The sequence below is a fragment of the Oncorhynchus mykiss genome, chromosome 1, assembly GCF_013265735.2.
Source record: "Oncorhynchus mykiss isolate Arlee chromosome 1, USDA_OmykA_1.1, whole genome shotgun sequence".
NCBI classification, from domain to species: Eukaryota; Metazoa; Chordata; class Actinopteri; order Salmoniformes; family Salmonidae; genus Oncorhynchus; species Oncorhynchus mykiss.
In genome coordinates this window covers 1810455-1834919 of record NC_048565.1, presented here as the reverse complement: position 1 = coordinate 1834919, position 24465 = coordinate 1810455, and the positions used below count along the sequence as shown (strand labels likewise).

At 42.0% G+C, this 24465-nt stretch overlaps 1 protein-coding gene across 1 annotated transcript in view; it reads left to right on the top strand.

Annotated features, from left to right (window-relative positions):
* The first annotated feature begins 13859 nt into the window (after nt 1-13859).
* LOC100135976 (cGMP-gated channel) overlaps nt 13860-24465 on the top strand; it is a 38734-nt gene continuing 28128 nt past the window's right edge. Inside the window, 3 exon segments of the mRNA NM_001124315.1 lie at nt 13860-14094; nt 22614-22772; nt 23879-23995. Of these exon segments, the coding sequence (NP_001117787.1) occupies nt 22666-22772; nt 23879-23995 (224 nt within the window). The 5' untranslated portion in view covers nt 13860-14094; nt 22614-22665.

Genomic DNA, 24465 nt, shown 5'->3' with positions numbered 1-24465 from the left:
GGCAGGCTCGAGGTCAGGGCAGGCAGGATCCGGGTCAGGGCAGGCAGGATCGGGGTCAGGGCAGGCAGAGGTGTGTAATCAGTTCAGAGTCAGGCAGGTACCGGACGGCAGGCAGGCTCGGGGTCAGGGCAGGCAGAGGTTTGTAATCAGGTCAGAGTCAAGCAGGTACAGGACGGCAGGCAGGCTCGGGGTCAGGGCAGGCAGGCTCGGGGTCAGGGCAGGCAGGCTCGGGGTCAGGGCAGGCAGAGGTTTGTAATCAGGTCAGAGTCAGGCAGGTACAGGACCGCAGGCAGGCTCGGTGTCAGGGCAGGCAGAGGTTTGTAATCAGGTCAGCGTCAGCCAGGTACAGGACTGCAGGCAGACTCGGGGTCAGGGCAGACAATAGTCAGAACTGGGAAAACTAGGAAAATCAACTTGAGAAACAAGAAGATGGGAAAGCACCCTGACAAGATAAGACAAACTGGCAACAGACAAACAGAGAACAGGTTTAAATACACAGGGGATAATGGGGAAGATGGGCGACACCTGGAGGGGGGTGGAGACAAGCACAAAGACAGGTGAAAGAGATCAGGGTGTGACACACACACACACACACTGTATTTGGATGAATTACCTGATGCCTGAAAAAAGTCACAACCGCGCTGATGGATACAGGATATGGCGGTACAATTTTATAGATGCCTACATATATTATGTATTATGTAGTGTATTATGTCATGTATTATGTATTATGTAATGTATTATGTATTATGTAGTGTATTGTGTAGTGTATTATGTTTTATGTAGTGTATTATGTCATGTTTTATGTATTATGTAGTGTATTATGTAGTGTATTATGTATTATGTAGTGTATTATGTAATGTATTGTGTAGTGTATTATGTATTATGTAGTGTATTATGTCATGTATTATGTATTATGTATTATGTAATGTATTATGTTGTGTATTATGTATTATGTAGTGTATTGTGTAGTGTATTATGTTTTATGTAGTGTATTGTGTAGTGTATTATGTTTTATGTAGTGTATTGTGTAGTGTAATCAGTGTAATGTAGTGTATTATGTCATGTATTATGTATTATGTAATGTATTATGTAGTGTATTATGTATTATGTATTATGTAGTGTATTATGTCATGTATTATGTATTATGTAATGTATTATGTTGTGTATTATGTATCATGTAGTGTATTGTGTAGTGTATTATGTTTTATGTAGTGTAGTATGTAGTGTATTATGTAGTGTATTATGTAGTGTATTATGTAGTGTATTGTGTAGTGTATCATGTATTATGTAATGTATTATGTAGTGTAATCAGTGTAATGTAGTGTATTATGTCATGTATTATGTGTTATGTAATGTATTATGTAGTGTATTATGTCATGTATTATGTAGTGTATTATGTATTATGTAATGTATTATGTATATATTATGTCATGCATTATGTATTATGTAGTGTTATGTATTATGTAGTGTATTATGTATTATGTAGTGTATTGTGTAGTGTATTATGTATTATGTAATGTATTATGTAATGTATTATGTAGTGTATTATGTTGTGTTATGTAGTGTATTACGTTGTGTTGTGTTATGTATTATGTAGTGTTATGTATTATGTAGTGTTATGTATTATGTAGTGTTATGTATTATGTAGTGTTATGTATTATGTAGTGCATTATGGCATGTATTATGTAGTGTATTATGTAATGTATTATGTAGTGTTATGTAATATGTTGTGTTATGTATTATGTAGTGTATTATGTAGTGCATTATGTCATGTATTATGTAGTGTCATGTATTATGTAGTGTATTATGTAGTGTTATGCATTATGTAGTGTAGTATGTAGTGTTATGTATTATGTAGTGTATTATGTAGTGTTGTGTATTATGTAGTGTATTATGTAGTGTATTATGTCATGTATTATGTAGTGTCATGTATTATGTAGTGTTATGTATTATGTAGTGTATTTTGTATTATGTAGTGTATTATGTAGTGTTACGTATTATGTAGTGTATTATGTAGTGTTATGCATTATGTAGTGTATTATGTAGTGTATTATGTAGTGTTGTGTATTATGTAGTGTATTATGTAGTGTTATGTATTATGTAGTGTATTATGTAGTGTTGTGTATTATGTAGTGTTATGTATTATGTAGTGTATTATGTAGTGTTATGTATTATGTAGTGTATTATGTATTATGTAGTGTATTATGTAGTGTTATGCATTATGTAGTGTATTATGTAGTGTATTATGTAGTGTTACGTATTATGTAGTGTATTATGTAGTGTTATGTATTATGTAGTGTATTATGTAGTGTTGTGTATTATGTAGTGTTATGTATTATGTAGTGTATTATGTAGTGTTATGTATTATGTAGTGTATTATGTATTATGTAGTGTATTATGAAGTGTATTATGTAGTGTATTATGAAGTGTATTATGTTGTGTTATGTATTATGTAGTGTATTATATATTATGTAGTGTATTATGTAGTGTATCATGTAGTGTATTATGTAGTGTATTATGTATTATGTAGTGTATTATGTAGTGTATTATGTCATGTATTATGTAGTGTATTATGTAGTGTATTATGTATTATGTAGTGTATTATGTAGTGTATTATGTCATGTATTATGTATTATGTAGTGTATTATGTAGTGTATTATATATTATATAGTGTGTTATGTATTATATAGTTTATTATGTGGAGGATTATGTAGTGTTTTGTGCAGTGTATTATGTGGAGTATTATGTAGTGTATTATGTAGTGTATTATGTCATGTATTATGTATTATGTAGTGTATTATGTAGTGTATTATATATTATATAGTGTATTATGTATTATATTATGTAGTGTTTTGTGCAGTGTATTATGTGGAGTATTATGTAGTGTTTTGTATTATGTAGTGTATTATGTAGTGTTCTGTATTATGGAGTGCATTATGTAGTGTATTATGCAGTGTATTATGTAGTGTTATGTAATGTTATGTATTATGGGAGTGCATTATGTAGTGTATTATGTAGTGTTCTGTATTATGGAGTGCATTATGTAGTGTATTATGTAGTGTTATGTAATGTTATGTATTATGGGAGTGCATTATGTAGTGTATTATGTAGTGTTCTGTATTATGGAGTGCATTATGTAGTGTATTATGTAGTGTTATGTAATGTTATGTATTATGGGAGTGCATTATGTAGTGTATTATGTAGTGTTCTGTATTATGTAGTGTATTATGTAGTGTATTATGTAGTGTTATGTAATGTTATGTATTATGGGAGTGCATTATGTAGTGTATTATGTAGTGTTCTGTATTATGTAGTGTATTATGTAGTGTATTATGTAGTGTTATGTAATGTTATGTATTATGGGAGTGCACTATGTATCATCATGTATTTTATGCCTTCTATTTGTTGTGTTGTTTCCTGTTGGACCTCAGGAAGAGCAGCCACGGCAGCAGCTAATTGGGGATCCAAATAAACCCTAGTAAATACTCAACTGTTCTCCGTCCTCAAATAAAGCCATCAGGTGTCTCACTTCCCGCCAACCCCTTCTTTTACGCTACTGCTACTCTCTGTTCATCATATATGCATAGTCACTTTTATTATACATTTATGTACATACTACCTCAATCAGCCTGACTAACAGGTGTCTGTATATAGCCTTGCTACTCTTATTTTCAAATGTCTTCTTACTGTTGTTTTATTTCTTTACTTACCCACACACACACACCTTTTTTCCCGCACTATTGGTTAGAGTAAGCATTTCACTGTAAGGTCTACAAACACACACACACACACACACACACACACACACACACACACACACACACACACACACACACACACACACACACACACACACACACACACACACACACACACACACACACACACACACACACACACACACACACACACACACACACCTTTTTTCCCGCACTATTGGTTAGAGTAAGCATTTCACTGTAAGGTCTACTACACCTGTTGTATTCAGCATTTCACTGTGAGGTCTACTACACCTGTTGTATTCAGCATTTCACTGTAAGGTCTACTACACCTGTTGTATTCAGCATTTCACTGTAAGGTCTACTATACCTGTTGTATTCAGCATTTCACTGTAGGGTCTACTACACCTGTTGTATTCAGCATTTCACTGTGAGGTCTACTACACCTGTTGTATTCAGCATTTCACTGTGAGGTCTACTACACCTGTTGTATTCAGCATTTCACTGTAAGGTCTAATTCACCTGTTGCATTCAGCATTTCACTGTAAGGTCTACTACACCTGTTGTATTCAGCATTTCACTGTAAGGTCTACTACACCTGTTGTATTCAGCATTTCACTGTAAGGTCTACTACACCTGTTGTATTCAGCATTTCACTGTGAGGTCTACTACACCTGTTGTATTCAGCATTTCACTGTAAGGTCTACTACACCTGTTGTATTCAGCATTTCACTGTAAGGTCTAATTCACCTGTTGCATTCAGCATTTCACTGTAAGGTCTACTACACCTGTTGTATTCAGCATTTCACTGTAAGGTCTACTACACCTGTTGTATTCAGCATTTCACTGTAAGGTCTACTACACCTGTTGTATTCAGCATTTCACTGTGAGGTCTACTACACCTGTTGTATTCAGCATTTCACTGTAAGGTCTACTACACCTGTTGTATTCAGCATTTCACTGTGAGGTCTACTACACCTGTTGTATTCAGCATTTCACTGTAAGGTCTACTACACCTGTTGTATTCAGCATTTCACTGTGAGGTCTACTACACCTGTTGTATTCAGCATTTCACTGTGAGGTCTACTACACCTGTTGTATTCAGCATTTCACTGTGAGGTCTACTACACCTGTTGTATTCGGCACATGTGTCAAATAAACTTTGATTTGATTTGAGCCACAGTCCTCTGTGTCCCAAATGGCAACCTGTTCCCTATGTAGTGCACTACTTTAGACCAGAGCCAATAGGAAATAGGTTGCCATTTGGGACTCACAAGTGTAAGAGGATGCACGGTGCTGATAGAGACCACTGAACATTACTGATTCCTACAGGACACACTTAAGCCTACTTATGATCGCCACACCTCTGTGTGATTGTAGTGAGGCAACCCACATAAAAAAATATTCTTCATTTTTACCTTCGAATACTACAGTACGTACTATATAATTATGTAGTATAGTAAGTATACTGTAGAATCCTATACTCCACACTGTAGTTTCCCTCAATCGTGTAGTGCTTACTATAGAATTATATAGTATACTGTAGAATACTATACAGTGTAGCTTCTCTCAATCGTGTAGTGTTTACTTGATCATTTTTACAATCGATTGTAATGTTAGCTAGCTTTACTGCTAGCTGCCAACATTGTCAAAGCTGTTTTGGATGCGCTGTCCCTGGGGAGTTCATGCTGGGGATTTCCTCTAAGGCCCCCCCCCCCGCTGATCGTGTAGTGCTTACTATATAACTGTTTAGTGTACTGTAGAATACTACACTCCACACTGTACTATCCATTGATTATATTTGACTATTTAGAAACACAAAACAATCACAAAAATGTGGATTAAATGCATTTTGACATTTGTATTTCCATTGTGGTCCTAGTTCAGACGTGTCACACCTTTACAGCTGACACACATGAAGAAATCCTATAGTGTACAATGGTTTAAACACTGTACTATTCATATATTTATATAAATTATAGAATTCTATCATCTAAATACTATAGTATTCACTGTAATGTTTTTACGGATTTTACTGTAGTGTATTGTAGTAACACCTGCTGACTGGGGTTAGTATACAGTAATACCTGCTGACTGGGGTTAGTATGTAGTAACACCTGCTGACTGGGGTTAGTATACAGTAATACCTGCTGACTGGGGTTAGTATACAGTAATACCTGCTGACTGGGGTTAGTATACAGTAATACCTGCTGACTGGGGTTAGTATACAGTAACACCTGCTGACTGGGGTTAGTATACAGTAATACCTGCTGACTGGGGTTAGTATGTAGTAATACCTGCTGACTGGGGTTAGTATACAGTAATACCTGCTGACTGGGGTTAGTATATAGTAATACCTGCTGACTGGGGTTAGTATATAGTAACACCTGCTGACTGGGGTTAGTATATAGTAACACCTGCTGACTGGGGTTAGTATATAGTAATACCTGCTGACTGGGGTTAGTATGTAGTAACACCTGCTGACTGGGGTTAGTATACAGTAATACCTGCTGACTGGGGTTAGTATGTAGTAACACCTGCTGACTGGGGTTAGTATACAGTAATACCTGCTGACTGGGGTTAGTATATAGTAATACCTGCTGACTGGGGTTAGTATATAGTAACACCTGCTGACTGGGGTTAGTATATAGTAATACCTGCTGACTGGGGTTAGTATATAGTAATACCTGCTGACTGGGGTTAGTATATAGTAATACCTGCTGACTGGGGTTAGTATATAGTAATACCTGCTGACTGGGGTTAGTATACAGTAATACCTGCTGACTGGGGTTAGTATACAGTAATACCTGCTGACTGGGGTTAGTATACAGTAATACCTGCTGACTGGGGTTAGTATATAGTAATACCTGCTGACTGGGGTTAGTATATAGTAACACCTGCTGACTGGGGTTAGTATATAGTAACACCTGCTGACTGGGGTTAGTATATAGTAATACCTGCTGACTGGGGTTAGTATATAGTAACACCTGCTGACTGGGGTTAGTATATAGTAACACCTGCTGACTGGGGTTAGTATACAGTAATACCTGCTGACTGGGGTTAGTATATAGTAATACCTGCTGACTGGGGTTAGTATACAGTAATACCTGCTGACTGGGGTTAGTATATAGTAACACCTGCTGACTGGGGTTAGTATATAGTAACACCTGCTGACTGGGGTTAGTATACAGTAATACCTGCTGACTGGGGTTAGTTTATAGTAACACCTGCTGACTGGGGTTAGTATACAGTAATACCTGCTGACTGGGGTTAGTATACAGTAATACCTGCTGACTGGGGTTAGTATATAGTAACACCTGCTGACTGGGGTTAGTATATAGTAACACCTGCTGACTGGGGTTAGTATATAGTAATACCTGCTGACTGGGGTTAGTATATAGTAACACCTGCTGACTGGGGTTAGTATACAGTAATACCTGCTGACTGGGGTTAGTATATAGTAATACCTGCTGACTGGGGTTAGTATACAGTAATACCTGCTGACTGGGGTTAGTATGTAGTAACACCTGCTGACTGGGGTTAGTATATAGTAATACCTGCTGACTGGGGTTAGTATATAGTAACACCTGCTGACTGGGGTTAGTATACAGTAATACCTGCTGACTGGGGTTAGTATATAGTAATACCTGCTGACTGGGGTTAGTATACAGTAATACCTGCTGACTGGGGTTAGTATACAGTAATACCTGCTGACTGGGGTTAGTATACAGTAATACCTGCTGACTGGGGTTAGTATATAGTAACACCTGCTTACTGGGGTTAGTATACAGTAATACCTGCTGACTGGGGTTAGTATATAGTAACACCTGCTGACTGGGGTTAGTATACAGTAATACCTGCTGACTGGGGTTAGTATATAGTAACACCTGCTGACTGGGGTTAGTATATAGTAATACCTGCTGACTGGGGTTAGTATATAGTAACACCTGCTGACTGGGGTTAGTATATAGTAATACCTGCTGACTGGGGTTAGTATATAGTAATACCTGCTGACTGGGGTTAGTATATAGTAACACCTGCTGACTGGGGTTAGTATACAGTAATACCTGCTGACTGGGGTTAGTATACAGTAATACCTGCTGACTGGGGTTAGTATACAGTAATACCTGCTGACTGGGGTTAGTATACAGTAATACCTGCTGACTGGGGTTAGTTTATAGTAACACCTGCTGACTGGGGTTAGTATATAGTAACACCTGCTGACTGGGGTTAGTTTATAGTAACACCTGCTGACTGGGGTTAGTATACAGTAATACCTGCTGACTGGGGTTAGTATATAGTAATACCTGCTGACTGGGGTTAGTATACAGTAATACCTGCTGACTGGGGTTAGTATACAGTAATACCTGCTGACTGGGGTTAGTATACAGTAATACCTGCTGACTGGGGTTAGTATACAGTAATACCTGCTGACTGGGGTTAGTTTATAGTAACACCTGCTGACTGGGGTTAGTATATAGTAATACCTGCTGACTGGGGTTAGTATATAGTAACACCTGCTGACTGGGGTTAGTATACAGTAATACCTGCTGACTGGGGTTAGTTTACAGTAATACCTGCTGACTGGGGTTAGTATACAGTAATACCTGCTGACTGGGGTTAGTATACAGTAATACCTGCTGACTGGGGTTAGTATACAGTAATACCTGCTGACTGGGGTTAGTATACAGTAACACCTGCTGACTGGGGTTAGTATATAGTAATACCTGCTGACTGGGGTTAGTATATAGTAACACCTGCTGACTGGGGTTAGTATACAGTAATACCTGCTGACTGGGGTTAGTATACAGTAATACCTGCTGACTGGGGTTAGTATATAGTAACACCTGCTGACTGGGGTTAGTATATAGTAACACCTGCTGACTGGGGTTAGTATATAGTAACACCTGCTGACTGGGGTTAGTATACAGTAATACCTGCTGACTGGGGTTAGTATATAGTAACACCTGCTGACTGGGGTTAGTATACAGTAATACCTGCTGACTGGGGTTAGTATATAGTAACACCTGCTGACTGGGGTTAGTATACAGTAATACCTGCTGACTGGGGTTAGTATACAGTAATACCTGCTGACTGGGGTTAGTATATAGTAACACCTGCTGACTGGGGTTAGTATACAGTAATACCTGCTGACTGGGGTTAGTATACAGTAACACCTGCTGACTGGGGTTAGTATATAGTAACACCTGCTGACTGGGGTTAGTATATAGTAATACCTGCTGACTGGGGTTAGTATATAGTAATACCTGCTGACTGGGGTTAGTATACAGTAATACCTGCTGACTGGGGTTAGTATATAGTAACACCTGCTGACTGGGGTTAGTATATAGTAACACCTGCTGAGGGGTTTAAAGACAAGTCTACTGACAGATGGTTGGGGGTTTAAAGACTGGCAGATGTTCGGGGGTTTAAAGACAAGTCTACTGGCAGATGGTCGGGGGTTAAAGACAAGTCTACTGGCAGATTGTCGGGGGGTTAAAGACAAGTCTACTGACAGATGGTTGGGGGTTTAAAGACTGGCAGATGTTCGGGGGTTTAAAGACAAGTCTACTGGCAGATGGTCGGGGGTTAAAGACAAGTCTACTGGCAGATGGTTGGGGGTTAAAGACAAGTCTACTGGCAGATGGTCGGGGGTTAAAGACAAGTCTACTGGCAGATGGTCGGGGGTTTAAAGACTGGCAGATGGTCGGGGGGTTAAAGACAAGTCTACTGGCATATGGTCGGGGGGTTAAAAACAAGTCTACTGACAGATGTTTGGGGGGTTAAAGACAAGTCTACTGACAGATGGTCGGGGGGTTAAAGACAAGTCTACTGACAGATGGTAGGGGGTTTAAAGACAAGTCTACTGGCAGATGGTAGGGGGTTGGAATCTCTATTCAATTCAGATGATTATGATTGGCAAATCCATGAAATCCCAGAAACATATTGACAGAACCAAAGTTGATGTAAATACACTTAATGTTGTGATGCCCTGTGTTTTCTTCAAATGAGAACCTTAATTAATGCCATGTTATTTTTATTTTATTTTGTATTTTATTTGCTTACTAACTAGTGTACATTAGTATTAGCAGTACGACTGGAGAAAGCCTAATGACCAATTAGGGTTGAATCCCTGTCCTTAACGTTCTCCATACTTAGGCTAGGAAACTAAGTGGTAAGCACTTCTTCTACAGCCAGGCAACCCCCTAAACACTCACTACAGTAGACCTGTCGAAAACGCTCCATCAGGAAACCCAGGGGCTCTATTCTGGTCTGGTTGTTTACACTACCTTTATTTCTGTCTCTTTTATAAAGTCTATTTGCTCTTCTGTTAAGTCTACGCATGACAGACCACAATGATAGGTTACTCATAGAGATGGATAGAGGACTCGCTTGGCCCAAAACCTGTTATAGCATGGGCAGGGCTAATCGTCATTGAGGCCTTTCACCATTTCGAAGTAGTCAACTGGGTGGGACTTGCAATAGGTTAGGAAAGGACACAGATAGCCCCAAAAATGTGCAATATGTTGTAATATATTCTAAACGTTCTATGTAACTCAATGTGGAAGGGTCACAGAAGAGGCCATTTTGAAGATAGTAGAGCTCTCTAGTCTATCTCTATGAGGTTAGCTTCGCAAAGGGTACGCCCATCTAAGTGCCTGTGTCCAAGCAGCAGCATTAAGAGGCTCAGATGGTGCTCAGGTCTAATCTGGGATTAACGGGGCCGCTCTATCTGCAGATTGGCCAGGGATTTCTCAGGTCTCTCTCAGCTAACTGGGGGTGCTTGGCTTATGTCAGGTCAGGTGTTACTTTGTGTAACGGGCCGTGTGTCCTGTGTCCTAATCACCTGGATCGCTGGCTCATCAAACATCAGGCTGCCAACCCACAATTGTTGTGATAGTTACAGGAATGTTGAGAGTTACAAAGAGTACAGATGACCCTATTGACAGAGTGCATGTTAGATGTTACAGTGGAGGGGCTGTGGTCCGTCCAGAAAGCTAAAGCGTTACAGACTCAGCTATAGAAATTTAAAGGTAATTTCTGATTGAGCAGACATAAGCAGTGTTTACTGTGAATGCAGTCTCCGCTAAAGAAAGGAACATTACCTTTAAATTCAATCACTCTGTAAAGCTGAACTTCCGTGACGTGGGAATGAATACAGCCGAGGTCTAGATATGTCCAGTACTGAGTTATGTACAGTGTACCGTGTTCTCTTATTTTGGCTCGAAACTCCAACATTTTGGATGTTAAATCAAGCAATGACTATGACGTTAAAGTGCAGACTATCAGCTTTAATTTGAGGGTATTTTGTAAACCCGTTTAGAAATTACAGCACTTTTTGTTCAAAGTGGCCCCATTTTAGGGAACCAAAAGTATTGGGACAACTTCACACACTGTATGTGTATTAAAGTAGCATTTGGTCCCATATTCACAGCATGGAATGACTACGTCAAGCTTGTGACTCAACACAATTTTTTTTGATGAATTTTCTGTTTGATTTGGTTGTTTCAGATTATTTTATGCCCAGTAGAAATTCATGGTAAATAATGTATTGTGTCATTTTTGGAGTCCCTTTAATTGTAAATAAGAACACAATATGTTTCTAAACACTTCTACATTAATGTGGACACTACCATGATTACAAATAATCCCGAATGAATCTGAAACACAAAACAAACAGCAAATGTATCCAACAAATCTGTAGTCACAAGATTGATGTAGTCATTCCATGTTTCAAGGCTGTGGGTAACTGGTAAAATGAGTCAGGAGCAGGAGAGCTGAGATGCGTGGACAAGGTATTTAATACAAGATAACACCAGTATAAACACAATACTATGGTATTTAATACAAGATAACACCAGTATAAACACAATACTATGGTATTTATTACAAGATAACACCAGTATAAACACAATACTATGGTATTTAATACAAGATAACACCAGTATAAACACAATACTATGGTATTTAATACAAGATAACACCAGTATAAACACAATACTATGGTATTTAATACAAGATAACACCAGTATAAACACAATACTATGGTATTTAATACAAGATAACACCAGTATAAACACAATACTATGGTATTTATTACAAGATAACACCAGTATAAACACAATACTATGGTATTTAATACAAGATAACACCAGTATAAACACAATACTATGGTATTTAATACAAGATAACACCAGTACAAACACAATACTATGGTATTTAATACAAGATAACACCAGTATAAACACAATACTATGGTATTTAATACAAGATAACACCAGTATAAACACAATACTATGGTATTTATTACAAGATAACACCAGTATAAACACAATACTATGGTATTTAATACAAGATAACACCAGTATAAACACAATACTATGGTATTTAATACAAGATAACACCAGTATAAACACAATACTATGGTATTTAATATAAAATAACACCAGTATAAACACAATACTATGGTATTTAATACAAGATAACACCAGTACAAACACAATACTATGGTATTTAATACAAGATAACACCAGTATAAACACAATACTATGGTATTTAATACAAGATAACACCAGTATAAACACAATACTATGGTATTTAATACAAGATAACACCAGTATAAACACAATACTATGGTATTTAATACAAGATAACACCAGTATAAACACAATACTATGGTATTTAATACAAGATAACACCAGTACAAACACAATACTATGGTATTTAATACAAGATAACACCAGTATAAACACAATACTATGGTATTTAATACAAGATAACACCAGTACAAACACAATACTATGGTATTTAATACAAGATAACACCAGTATAAACACAATACTATGGTATTTAAAACAAGATAACACCAGTATAAACACAATACTATGGTATTTAATACAAGATAACACCAGTATAAACACAATACTATGGTATTTAATACAAGAAAACACCAGTATAAACACAATACTATGGTATTTAATACAAGATAACACCAGTATAAACACAATACTATGGTATTTAATACAAGATAACACCAGTATAAACACAATACTATGGTGCGGGAAGAATACCGGTACCACGACATAAACAGGAATAATAACAAAACCCAGCCTTCAGATACCAGCCGTCAGATACCAGCCGTCAGATATCAGCCGTCAGATACCAGCCGTCAGATATCAGCCGTCAGATACCAGCCGTCAGATACCAGCCGTCAGATACCAGCCGTCAGATATCAGCCTTCAGATACAAGCCGTCAGATACAAGCCTTCAGATACCAGCCTTCAGATACCAGCCTTCAGATACCAGCCTTCAGATACCAGCCTCCAGTATTTATGCTGCAGTAGTTTATGTGTCGGGGGGCTAGGGTCAGTCTGTTATATCTGGAGTACTTCTCCTGTCTTATCCGGTGTCCTGTGTGAATTTAAGTATGCTCTTTCTAATTCTCTTTTTCTCTCTTTCTCTCTCTCTCTCAGAGGACCTGAGCCCTAGGACCATGCCTCAGGACTACCTGGCCTGATGACTCCTTGCTGTCCCCAGTCCACCTGGCCGTGCTGCTGCTCCAGTTTCAACTGTTCTGCCTGCGGCTATGGCATCCTGACCTGTTCACCGGACGTGCTACCTGTCCCAGACCTGCTGTTTTCAACTCTCTAGAGACAGCAGGAGCGGTAGAGATACTCTTAATGATCGGCTTTGAAAAGCCAACTGACATTTACTCCTGAGGTGCTGACTTGTTGCACCCTTGACAACCACTGTGATTATTAATATTTGACCATGCTGGTCATCTATGAACATTTGAACATCTTGGCCATGTTCTGTTATAATCTCCACCCGGCACAGCCAGAAGAGGACTGGCCACCCCTCATAGCCTGGTTCCTCTCTAGGTTTCTTCCTAGGTTTTGGCCTTTCTAGGGAGTTTTTCCTAGCCACCGTGCTTCTACACCTGCATTGCTTGCTGTTTGGGGTTTTAGGCTGGGTTTCTGTACAGCACTTTGAGATATCAGCTGATGTACGAAGGGCTTTATAAATACATTTGATTTGATTTGATTTTTAAAAAGCCAGATTGTTTGCCTGTTGAATATTGATGACTTGGAGCACCGAGAGGCTCCGCCCTACCAGACAGCTCAGTGATCTCCTATTAGCGCGCTGTCCGTGATGGTGAATGTACCACTGAAAGGCTGTTCTGAAAGTCACTCACTAAATTCTCTACTATTTGGATTACAATTGGGATCATGATTTTTTTCCCTCACAGGACAACAACTAACGACCAAACGACGTAGGATTAAAATTATTTCTGAAAAATGGAATTATCCAATGTCAATTTGTGAGGAATGATGTGCAACACAGCGTGAGGAGAGGACCAGGCTACATTCAGGTGAGCTACTGTTGCTTTAGCCGAAGACACAGGATAGTCTAGATGCTGTGTGAACGTCTGTAACTATATACCTATTAGTGTTTGACAAACGACTACCAGGTTATTGTCTAAAGAGAGCACCACATCATAGGTTACATGTTTTCTCAGTTTAAGTTAAACAAACAACGTTAATTGCCTACCATAGAGATACTTCATGGACTGTAATTATGTTACAGGCTATGTGAAGATGCTGAAATGTTTAAGATCGATGGTACTGCTATATGCGCATGTATATTCGGAGTTGACCTAACTAGGATCTGCTTGAGCAGAGCTTAAAGCCATGGTATTATCTACCACTAATCTGTAGGTACACGTGTTAACAGCAGTGGTCTTCACACCACAGATCAGATCACTCCATCACGAAATGAATAAACATCAGGAGTGTGGTCAATTATATTTCAATTCCAGTCAATTCTGGAAGTTAACTGACATTCAAATTCTCTCCAATGTTTTTCAATGAGGAAAATGTGAATTTGGAAATGGGTCTACGTTCTGAATGTAAATGGAAAATACCCATGACCCTGATAAACATGCAAAGACAGTGTCACTTGAGGTCAACAGAAATGTTGATCTCAGTAAATGAATTACGACCTACCTATACTATATCCCATATACAGACATAACCATGTAGGACTAGATATTTTTGTCATAGCATTGATTTTCGGGACTTTTTGACTTTTACTTTAAAACAGGAAGTTATTTCAGTGACGTTTACATTCACAAGTTACATGACTTTTAATAAAACCCGTTTTGAAATGAGAAAGACAATCAAAACGGAAGCTTTCTTAGTCACTGTACAGATTATAGTCAATAAATAAACATGGAATCAAATATTAGCCACGTGAGGTCAAAACCAACCTATAGCCTATTCATAACCATGCTATTATTAGCATAGGCTCCCATTGATTGCTATCAATAATTGGGAATATTTTCAATTTTACAGCACTTTGATTTGAATGAACTTTCTGGCAATTTACTTGAAAAGAGGACATTCTTTCAGGTGAAATGTACATTCACAGGGAAATAAACACAATGGTCTCTTCTTTTACATGTTTTACTATCCACACCACAGGTCAGTGGTCTCTGACTCTCTGTCTACACCACAGGTCAGTGGTCTCTGACTCTCTGTCTACACCACAGGTCAGTGGTCTCTGACTCTCTGTCTACACCACAGGTCTGTGGTCTCTGACTCTCTGTCTACACCACAGGTCTGTAGTCTCTGACTCTCTGTCTACACCACAGGTCTGTGGTCTCTGACTCTCTGTCTACACCACAGGTCAGTGGTCTCTGACTCTCTGTCTACACCACAGGTCAGTGGTCTCTGACTCTCTGTCTACACCACAGGTCAGTGGTCTCTGACTCTCTGTCTACACCACAGGTCAGTGGTGTCTGACTCTCTGTCTACACCACAGGTCAGTGGTCTCTGACTCTCTGTCTACACCACAGGTCTGTGGTCTCTGACTCTCTGTCTACACCACAGGTCAGTGCTCTGACTCTCTGTCTACACCACAGGTCAGTGCTCTGACTCTCTGTCTACACCACAGGTCAGTGCTCTGACTCTCTGTCTACACCACAGGTCAGTGGTCTCTGACTCTCTGTCCACACCACAGGTCTGTGGTCTCTGACTCTCTGTCTACACCACAGGTCTGTGGTCTCTGACTCTCTGTCTACACCACAGGTCAGTGGTCTCTGACTCTCTGTCTACACCACAGGTCTGTGGTCTCTGACTCTCTGTCTACACCACAGGTCTGTGGTCTCTGACTCTCTGTCTACACCACAGGTCTGTGGTCTCTGACTCTCTGTCTACACCACAGGTCAGTGCTCTGACTCTCTGTCTACACCACAGGTCAGTGGTCTCTGACTCTCTGTCTACACCACAGGTCAGTGCTCTGACTCTCTGTCTACACCACAGGTCAGTGGTCTCTGACTCTCTGTCTACACCACAGGTCAGTGGTCTCTGACTCTCTGTCTACACCACAGGTCAGTGGTCTCTGACTCTCTGTCTACACCACAGGTCTGTGGTCTCTGACTCTCTGTCTACACCACAGGTCAGTGGTCTCTGACTCTCTGTCTACACCACAGGTCAGTGGTCTCTGACTCTCTGTCTACACCACAGGTCAGTGGTCTCTGACTCTCTGTCTACACCACAGGTCAGTAGTCTCTGACTCTCTGTCTACACCACAGGTCAGTGGTCTCTGACTCTCTGTCTACACCACAGGTCAGTGGTCTCTGACTCTCTGTCTACACCACAGGTCAGTGGTCTCTGACTCTCTGTCTACACCACAGGTCAGTAGTCTCTGACTCTCTGTCCACACCACAGGTCAGTGGTCTCTGACTCTCTGTCCACACCACAGGTCAGTAGTCTCTGACTCTCTGTCTACACCACAGGTCAGTGGTCTCTGACTCTCTGTCTACACCACAGGTCAGTGGTCTCTGACTCTCTGTCTACACCACAGGTCTGTGGTCTCTGACTCTCTGTCTACACCACAGGTCTGTGGTCTCTGACTCTCTGTCTACACCACAGGTCTGTGGTCTCTGACTCTCTGTCCACACCACAGGTCAGTGGTCTCTGACTCTCTGTCTACACCACAGGTCTGTGGTCTCTGACTCTCTGTCTACACCACAGGTCAGTGGTCTCTGACTCTCTGTCTACACCACAGGTCAGTGGTCTCTGACTCTCTGTCTACACCACAGGTCTGTGGTCTCTGACTCTCTGTCTACACCACAGGTCAGTGGTCTCTGACTCTCTGTCTACACCACAGGTATGTGGTCTCTGACTCTCTGTCTACACCACAGGTCAGTGGTCTCTGACTCTCTGTCTACACCACAGGTCTGTGGTCTCTGACTCTCTGTCTACACCACAGGTCAGTAGTCTCTGACTCTCTGTCTACACCACAGGTCAGTGGTCTCTGACTCTCTGTCTACACCACAGGTCTGTGGTCTCTGACTCTCTGTCTACACCACAGGTCAGTGGTGTCTGACTCTCTGTCTACACCACAGGTCTGTGGTCTCTGACTCTCTGTCTACACCACAGGTCTGTGGTCTCTGACTCTCTGTCTACACCACAGGTCTGTGGTCTCTGACTCTCTGTCTACACCACAGGTCAGTGGTGTCTGACTCTCTGTCTACACCACAGGTCTGTGGTCTCTGACTCTCTGTCTACACCACAGGTCTGTGGTCTCTGACTCTCTGTCTACACCACAGGTCAGTAGTCTCTGACTCTCTGTCTACACCACAGGTCAGTGGTCTCTGACTCTCTGTCTACACCACAGGTCAGTGGTCTCTGACTCTCTGTCTACACCACAGGTAAATGGTCTCTGACTCTCTGTCTACACCACAGGTCAGTGGTCTCTGACTCTCTGTCTACACCAAAGTTAAATGGTTTCTGACTCTCTGTCTACACCACAGGTCAGTAGTCTCTGACTCTGTCTACACCACAGGTCAGTAGTCTCTGACTCTCTTTCCACACCAGAGGTCAGTAGTCTCTGACTCTATGTCTACACCACAGGTCAGTAGTCTCTGACTCTGTCTACACCACAGGTCAGTAGTCTCTGACTCTCTTTCCACACCAGAGGTCAGTAGTCTCTGACTCTATGTCTACACCACAGGTCAGTAGTCTCTGACTCTGTCTACACCACAGGTCAGTAGTCTCTGACTCTCTTTCCACACCAGAGGTCAGTAGTCTCTGACTCTATGTCTACACCACAGGTCAGTAGTCTCTGACTCTGTCTACACCAGAGGTCTGTAGTCTCTGACTCTCTTTCCACACCACAGGTCAGTAGTCTCTGACTCTGTCTACACCACAGGTCAGTAGTCTCTGACTCTCTGTCTACACCACAGGCCAGTGGTTTCTGACTCTCTGTCTACACCACAGGCCAGTGGTCTCTGACTCTCTGTCCACACCACAGGTCATAAAATAAAAAACATTCATTATAATGTCAATATTAAACCTTTTTCCCGTATTAATGAACAGTTGATCACTTTCTATTCAGGGACTTGGATATTCATAATTTGACTGATTAATGGCCCTGTGGCTAGGCCCTGTGGCTCGGCCCTGTGGCTCGGCCCTGTGGCTAGGCCCTGTGGCTAGGCCCTGTGGCTCGGCCCTGTGTCTAGGCCCTGTGGCTAGGCCCTGTGGCTCTGCTCTGTGGCTAGGCCCTGTAGCTAGGCCCTGTGGCTAGGCCCTGTGGCTCGGCCCTGTGGCTAGGCCCTGTAGCTAGGCCCTGTAGCTAGGCCCTGTAGCTAGGCCCTGTAGCTAGGCCCTGTAGCTAGGCCCTGTAGCTAGGCCCTGTAGCTAGGCCCTGATTAATGTAAATCAGTGTTCTGATTGTTCCCTTTTATTTGAATGTTGTTTTACTTTATAAGGCCTGTCACTTTATTTTAAATCAAGGTTCTCCATTCAGCTACATTTGATCCAAGGTTCTCCATTCAGCTACATTTGATCCAAGGTTTTCCATTCAGCTACCTTTGATCCAAGGTTCTCCATTCAGTTACCTTTGATCCATGGTTCTCCATTCAGCTACCTTTGATCCATGGTTCTCCATTCAGCTACCTTTGATCCATGGTTCTCCATTCAGCTACCTTTGATCCATGGTTCTCCATTCAGCTACCTTTGATCCATGGTTCTCCATTCAGCTACCTTTGATCCAAGGTTCTCCATTCAGCTACCTTTGATCCATGGTTCTCCATTCAGCTACCTTTGATCCATGGTTCTCCATTCAGCTACCTTTGATCCATGGTTCTCCATTCCGTTACCTTTGATCCAAGGTTCTCCATTCAGCTACCTTTGATCCAAGGTTCTCCATTCAGCTACCTTTGATCCATGGTTCTCCATTCAGCTACCTTTGATCCATGGTTCTCCATTCAGCTACCTTTGATCCATGGTTCTCCATTCCGTTACCTTTGATCCAAGGTTCTCCATTCAGCTACCTTTGATCCATGGTTCTCCATTCAGCTACCTTTGATCCATGGTTCTCCATTCCGTTACCTTTGATCCAAGGTTCTCCATTCAGCTACCTTTGATCCAAGGTTCTCCATACAGCTACATTTGATCCGTGGTTCTCCATTCAGCTACCTTTGATCCATGGTTCTCCATTCCATTACCTTTGATCCAAGGTTCTCCATTCAGCTACCTTTGATCCAAGGTTCTCCATTCAGCTACCTTTGATCCAAGGTTCTCCATTCAGCTACCTTTGATCCATGGTTCTCCATTCAGCTACCTTTGATCCAAGGTTCTCCATTCAGCTACCTTTGATCCAATGTTCTCCATTCAGCTACCTTTGATCCAAGGTTCTCCATTCAGCTACCTTTGATCCAAGGTTCTCCATTCAGCTACCTTTGATCCAAGGTTCTCCATTCAGCTACCTTAAAGCTTTTTTAATAAGAGCAGAATGATGCAGTTGTTATGCAGTTCAATGACGGTATCATGAAACCATCAGTGTGGTGTATTCTCAACATTGAACAGCACCGGTAGTACCCGTCAGAATGTCTGTATTTAGATCAGGCTGGGCAAGCTCAGAAAAGCTCCGTATCAGCCAGTGCATTTTGGATACATTAAAAAAGTGTCCTTTGAAAGGACAGGCTAAGTACGCTAATCTCTTCCCAGAAGCCAATGGCTAATGAACTGTTCCTCGAAAATCACCTTTAACAAAAAAAAATCTTTAAATACATATTCACTCATACTAGAGGTCTTTCAGGGTGATTCTGTAAAATGTCTTATTCACCCATACTACATGTCCTTAAAATGAGGTCCTTCACATAGTCTATACGTGACCACATAGTCTATACGTGTCCATTTTTATGGACCTGTAGACCTGATGAAACACAGGGCCTAGCTACAGGGCCTAGCTACAGGGCCTAGCTACAGGGCCTAGCCACAGGGTCTAGCCACAGGGCCTAGCCACAGGGCCTAGCTACAGGGTCTAGCTACAGGGCTTAGCCACAGGGTCTAGCCACAGGGCTTAGCCACAGGGCCTAGCTACAGGGCCTAGCTACAGGGCTTAGCTACAGGGTCTGGCTACAGAGACTAGCTACAGGGCCTAGCTACAGGGCCTAGCTACAGGGCCCAGCTACAGGACCTAGCTACAGGGCCTAGCTACAGGGCCCAGCTACAGGGCCCAGCTACAGGGCCTAGCTACAGGGCCTACCTATAGCCTATAGGGCATGGTTCTTTTAAATCTGTGGCAGGTGATCTTTCAGAGGGCCAGGGCACTGATCCTGTTTAGTGTTTAAGACTTAATCAGGATGTATTTTTAGGAGCCTCCTGAAGTCCTGCTCCCCTCTCAGATGGCCTGCCTTGATTGTCACTTTGAAAATTGTTTTTCAGTCAGCCAGAATAACCCTCGTCATGACAACAGGTGTGCTTCCCAAATGACACCCTGTTCCTTTTCAACTGCACTACTTTTGACGAGAGTCCCGTGGGTAGAAACCCTGTGGGTAGAGTCCTGTGGGTAGAAACCCTGTGGGTAGAGTCCTATGGGTAGAAACCCTGTGGGTAGAGTCCTGTGGGTAGAAACCATGTGGGTAGAGTCCTGTGGGTAGAGCCCTATGGGTAGAGTCCTATGGGTAGAAACCCTGTGGGTAGAGTCCTGTGGGTAGAAACCCTGTGGGTAGAGCCCTATGGGTAGAGTCCTGTGGGTAGAAACCCTGTGGGTAGAGTCCTATGGGTAGAAACCCTGTGGGTAGAGTCCTATGGGTAGAAACCCTGTGGGTAGAAACCCTGTGGGTAGAGCCCTATGGGTAGAAACCCTGTGGGTAGAGTCCTGTGGGTAGAAACCCTGTGTGTAGAGCCCTATGGGTAGAGTCCTATGGGTAGAAACCCTGTGGGTAGAGTCCTGTGGGTAGAAACCCTGTGGGTAGAGTCCTGTGGGTAGAAACCCTGTGGGTAGAGCCCTATGGGTAGAAACCCTGTGGGTAGAGTCCTATGGGTAGAAACCCTGTGGGTAGAGCCCTATGGGTAGAAACCCTGTGGGTAGAACCCTATGGGTAGAGTCCTGTGGGTTTCCCTATGGGTAGAGTCCTGTGGGTAGAGTCCTGTGGGTAGAGTCCTATGGGTTTCCCTATGGGTAGAGTCCTATGGGTTTCCTTATGGGTAGAGTCCTATGTGTTTCCCTATTGGTAGAGTTCTGTTGGTAGAGTCGTATGGGTTTCTCTATGGGTAGAGTTCTGTTGGTAGAGTCCTATGGGTTTCCCTATGGGTAGAGTCCTGTGGGTAGAGTCCTATGGGTAGAGTCCTATGGGTAGAGTCCTATGGGTTTCCCTATGGGTAGAGTCCTGTGGGTTTCCTTATGGGTAGAGTCCTATGTGTTTCCCTATTGGTAGAGTTCTGTTGGTAGAGTCGTATGGGTTTCTATATGGGTAGAGTTCTGTTGGTAGAGTCCTATGGGTTTCCCTATGGGTAGAGTCCTGTGGGTAGAGTCCTATGGGTAGAGTCCTATGGGTAGAGTCCTATGGGTTTCCCTATGGGTAGAGTCCTGTGGGTAGAGTCCTATGGGTAGAGTCCTGTGGGTAGAGTCCTGTGGGTAGAGTCCTATGGGTTTCCCTGTGGGTAGAGTCCTGTGGTAGAGTCCTATGCGTTTCCCTATGGGTAGAGCCCTGTGGGTAGAGTCCTATGGGTTTCTCTATGGGTAGAGTTCTGTTGGTAGAGTCCTTTGGGTTTCCCTATGGGTAGAGTCCTGTGGGTAGAGTCCTATGGGTTTCCCTGTGGGTAGAGTCCTGTGGGTAGAGTCCTATGCTGGGCTCTGGTCATAAGTAATGCGCTATAACTATGAAGGTAAGAGTGTACCACATGGGACAGATACTGAGCCTCCTCTAATCTGTCATCTCCAATCTCACTGCTGTTTATCACATCTACAGCCTAGCATCTGATTCAATCTCATGATGGAGAATCTTAATGGAATTAAGATGTACCAGGTGGTGATTACACACCTTCACAACCATTACAGGCCTTTCTTTCATTACGACTAGCAGTTATAGTCAGACATACTGTAGTCTTACTTCTCTAAATGTTTCATGGGGATATTATGAAGAAAAAAAAAACAGATTCAACTGTAAATTGCTCTTGAGCGTCTGCTAAATGACTACTGTAATGTGAAGAAATGTAAAGAAAGGAACATTGAAAGCTTGATGAGAATGAATGGAACCAAACACAGATATAAGACGAAGGCCTATTTTCTAGCTGTCCACACGCCCAGTTTCTTTCATATACATGCAGGGTACGTGTTTTGTGATGTCCGAGCAGGTTTCACCTGTGAACTGATCATTGATTGGCTGACCTTTTATAATCTCCACCCGGCACAGCTAGAAAAGGACTGGCTACTCTTCAGAGTCTGGTTCCTCTCTAGGTTTCTTCCTAGGTTCCTGCCTTCTAGGGAGTTTTTCCTAGCCGCTGTGCTTCTGCTTGCTCTTTGTGGTTTTACTGCTGATATTATATAAATAATGTAATTGATTGATTGTGGTCTATGACCCCTTGACCTCTACAGTGTCTTGTTGGATGGCTGGAGGCCCCTGGCCAGCAGAACCTTAGGAGTCAGCATGGCAAAGATCTGCACAGACCAGTCCTACCCGGCAACGACCCGGCAACGGCCATCTCTCTGCACGCCAAATGACAATCTGGACTCCATTGAGAACGGAACCCCAAGGTCAGAGGTCGCTACAGAACGCTTGAGAGCCAATGAGCTTCTGCCTCCTAAATGGCACACTGGTCCCTATATAGTTCTCTACTATTGATCAAGGCCCAAAGGATTCTGGGAATAGGGTGCCATTTTGGAAGTACCCAATCAAAAGGTTTAGGTTGAGCTCCATGAATTCAGTATGTGGTGCATGAACATTTAGGCTGTGTCTCGATCCAAAAACAGTTGCCTGCTGTCTACCTTGTGGATTGAGACATGTCGACAGTGTACTGTACGTGTAGGGGAGAGTGGGGTAAAATTGAGACATTTTTTTGCATCCAGCATCACTCCATAAAGGGAAATACAGGATTATTTCTAACAAAGATATCTACATATATTTCAGGATAATGTGTATCCTTAGAAATAATCATCAGAATTCATGTAAACATTACAGTTTTGAAAACAGCTTGTCCAACAAAAGAAAGTGGTCTGTTGGCACAATTTACCCGGGTGTGGGGTAAATCACATGTCTGTACTGAATGAAATATTACCACGACCTTTTAAAACCACGTCTGTCTCTATTTCCCAAACACTGTTTCTAAACCCCTTTCATCATAGGCCTTACCTCATATCCCAGTGATAACGCCTTGAATTACGGCTGGGAAGAAAACATTTAGACTATATCAGCCCGCACAGCTACAGTAATGCTATTTCATGCTAGGTTTAAGACCCCATATTAAAGCTGATAGAGACCCCAAATGATGTATAGAACGAATTTTAAAAGTTTCTACTTTGGTTTAGAGAAAAGCATAATGAAATCTCTAACACAATAAATACATTTGACTTGGTGAAAATCAGTTTTCCATGTGGTTTCTTCTTGAAAATGATGACCTCGTCCTACACATTTGGTCAAATGATACATTTTGTGTATGGTGTCTTAGAAACAAGGGTGGCTCAACTTACCCTTTTTGGTTCAACTTACCCCACTCTTCCCTACAGTAGCAATCCCAAATGGCACCCCATTCCCTATATAGTGTACTACTGTTGGGTCCTCTGGGCAACAGGACACATACTGTATGTCACTGCTGTCATGTTCTCTCCCTAACGACCCACTCTCCATCTCCTATTTCTTTAAGGTCCAACTCAGAGTGTGAGGACACCTCGTCAGAGATTCAGGGTGCTGTCTCTGTGTTAACCAGCAGACACCCAGAGCCTCACAGAGATTCCTTCACAGGGTCAGGAGCCCTGGCCAGGTATACCCACCTCGCAGTGTCGCACCATCTCTCTAGTGTGGTCATGAGCCCTGCTGGTCTGCTACTGCCTAGCAACCTAGCGGTGCCAAAAGCCCTGGTCTGCTATTGCATAGCAACTTAGCGGTGCCAAAAGCCCTGGTATGCTATTGCATAGCAACCTAGCGGTGCCAAAAGCCCTGGTATGCTATTGCATAGCAACTTAGCGGTGCCAAAAGCCCTGGTCTGCTATTGCATAGCAACCTAGCGGTGCCAAAAGCCCTGGTCTGCTATTGCATAGCAACCTAGCGGTGCCAAAAGCCCTGGTATGCTATTGCATAGCAACCTAGCGGTGCCAAAAGCCCTGGTCTGCCCTAGAAAGCATATGTTAATTACGATCGCCAAAACGGCCAAACCCAAAAATTTAGACCCCCGTTTTGGCCTCTAAATTTGGTTTATTATGATCAAGTTCGATCCCCATGGTGAATTCTTGA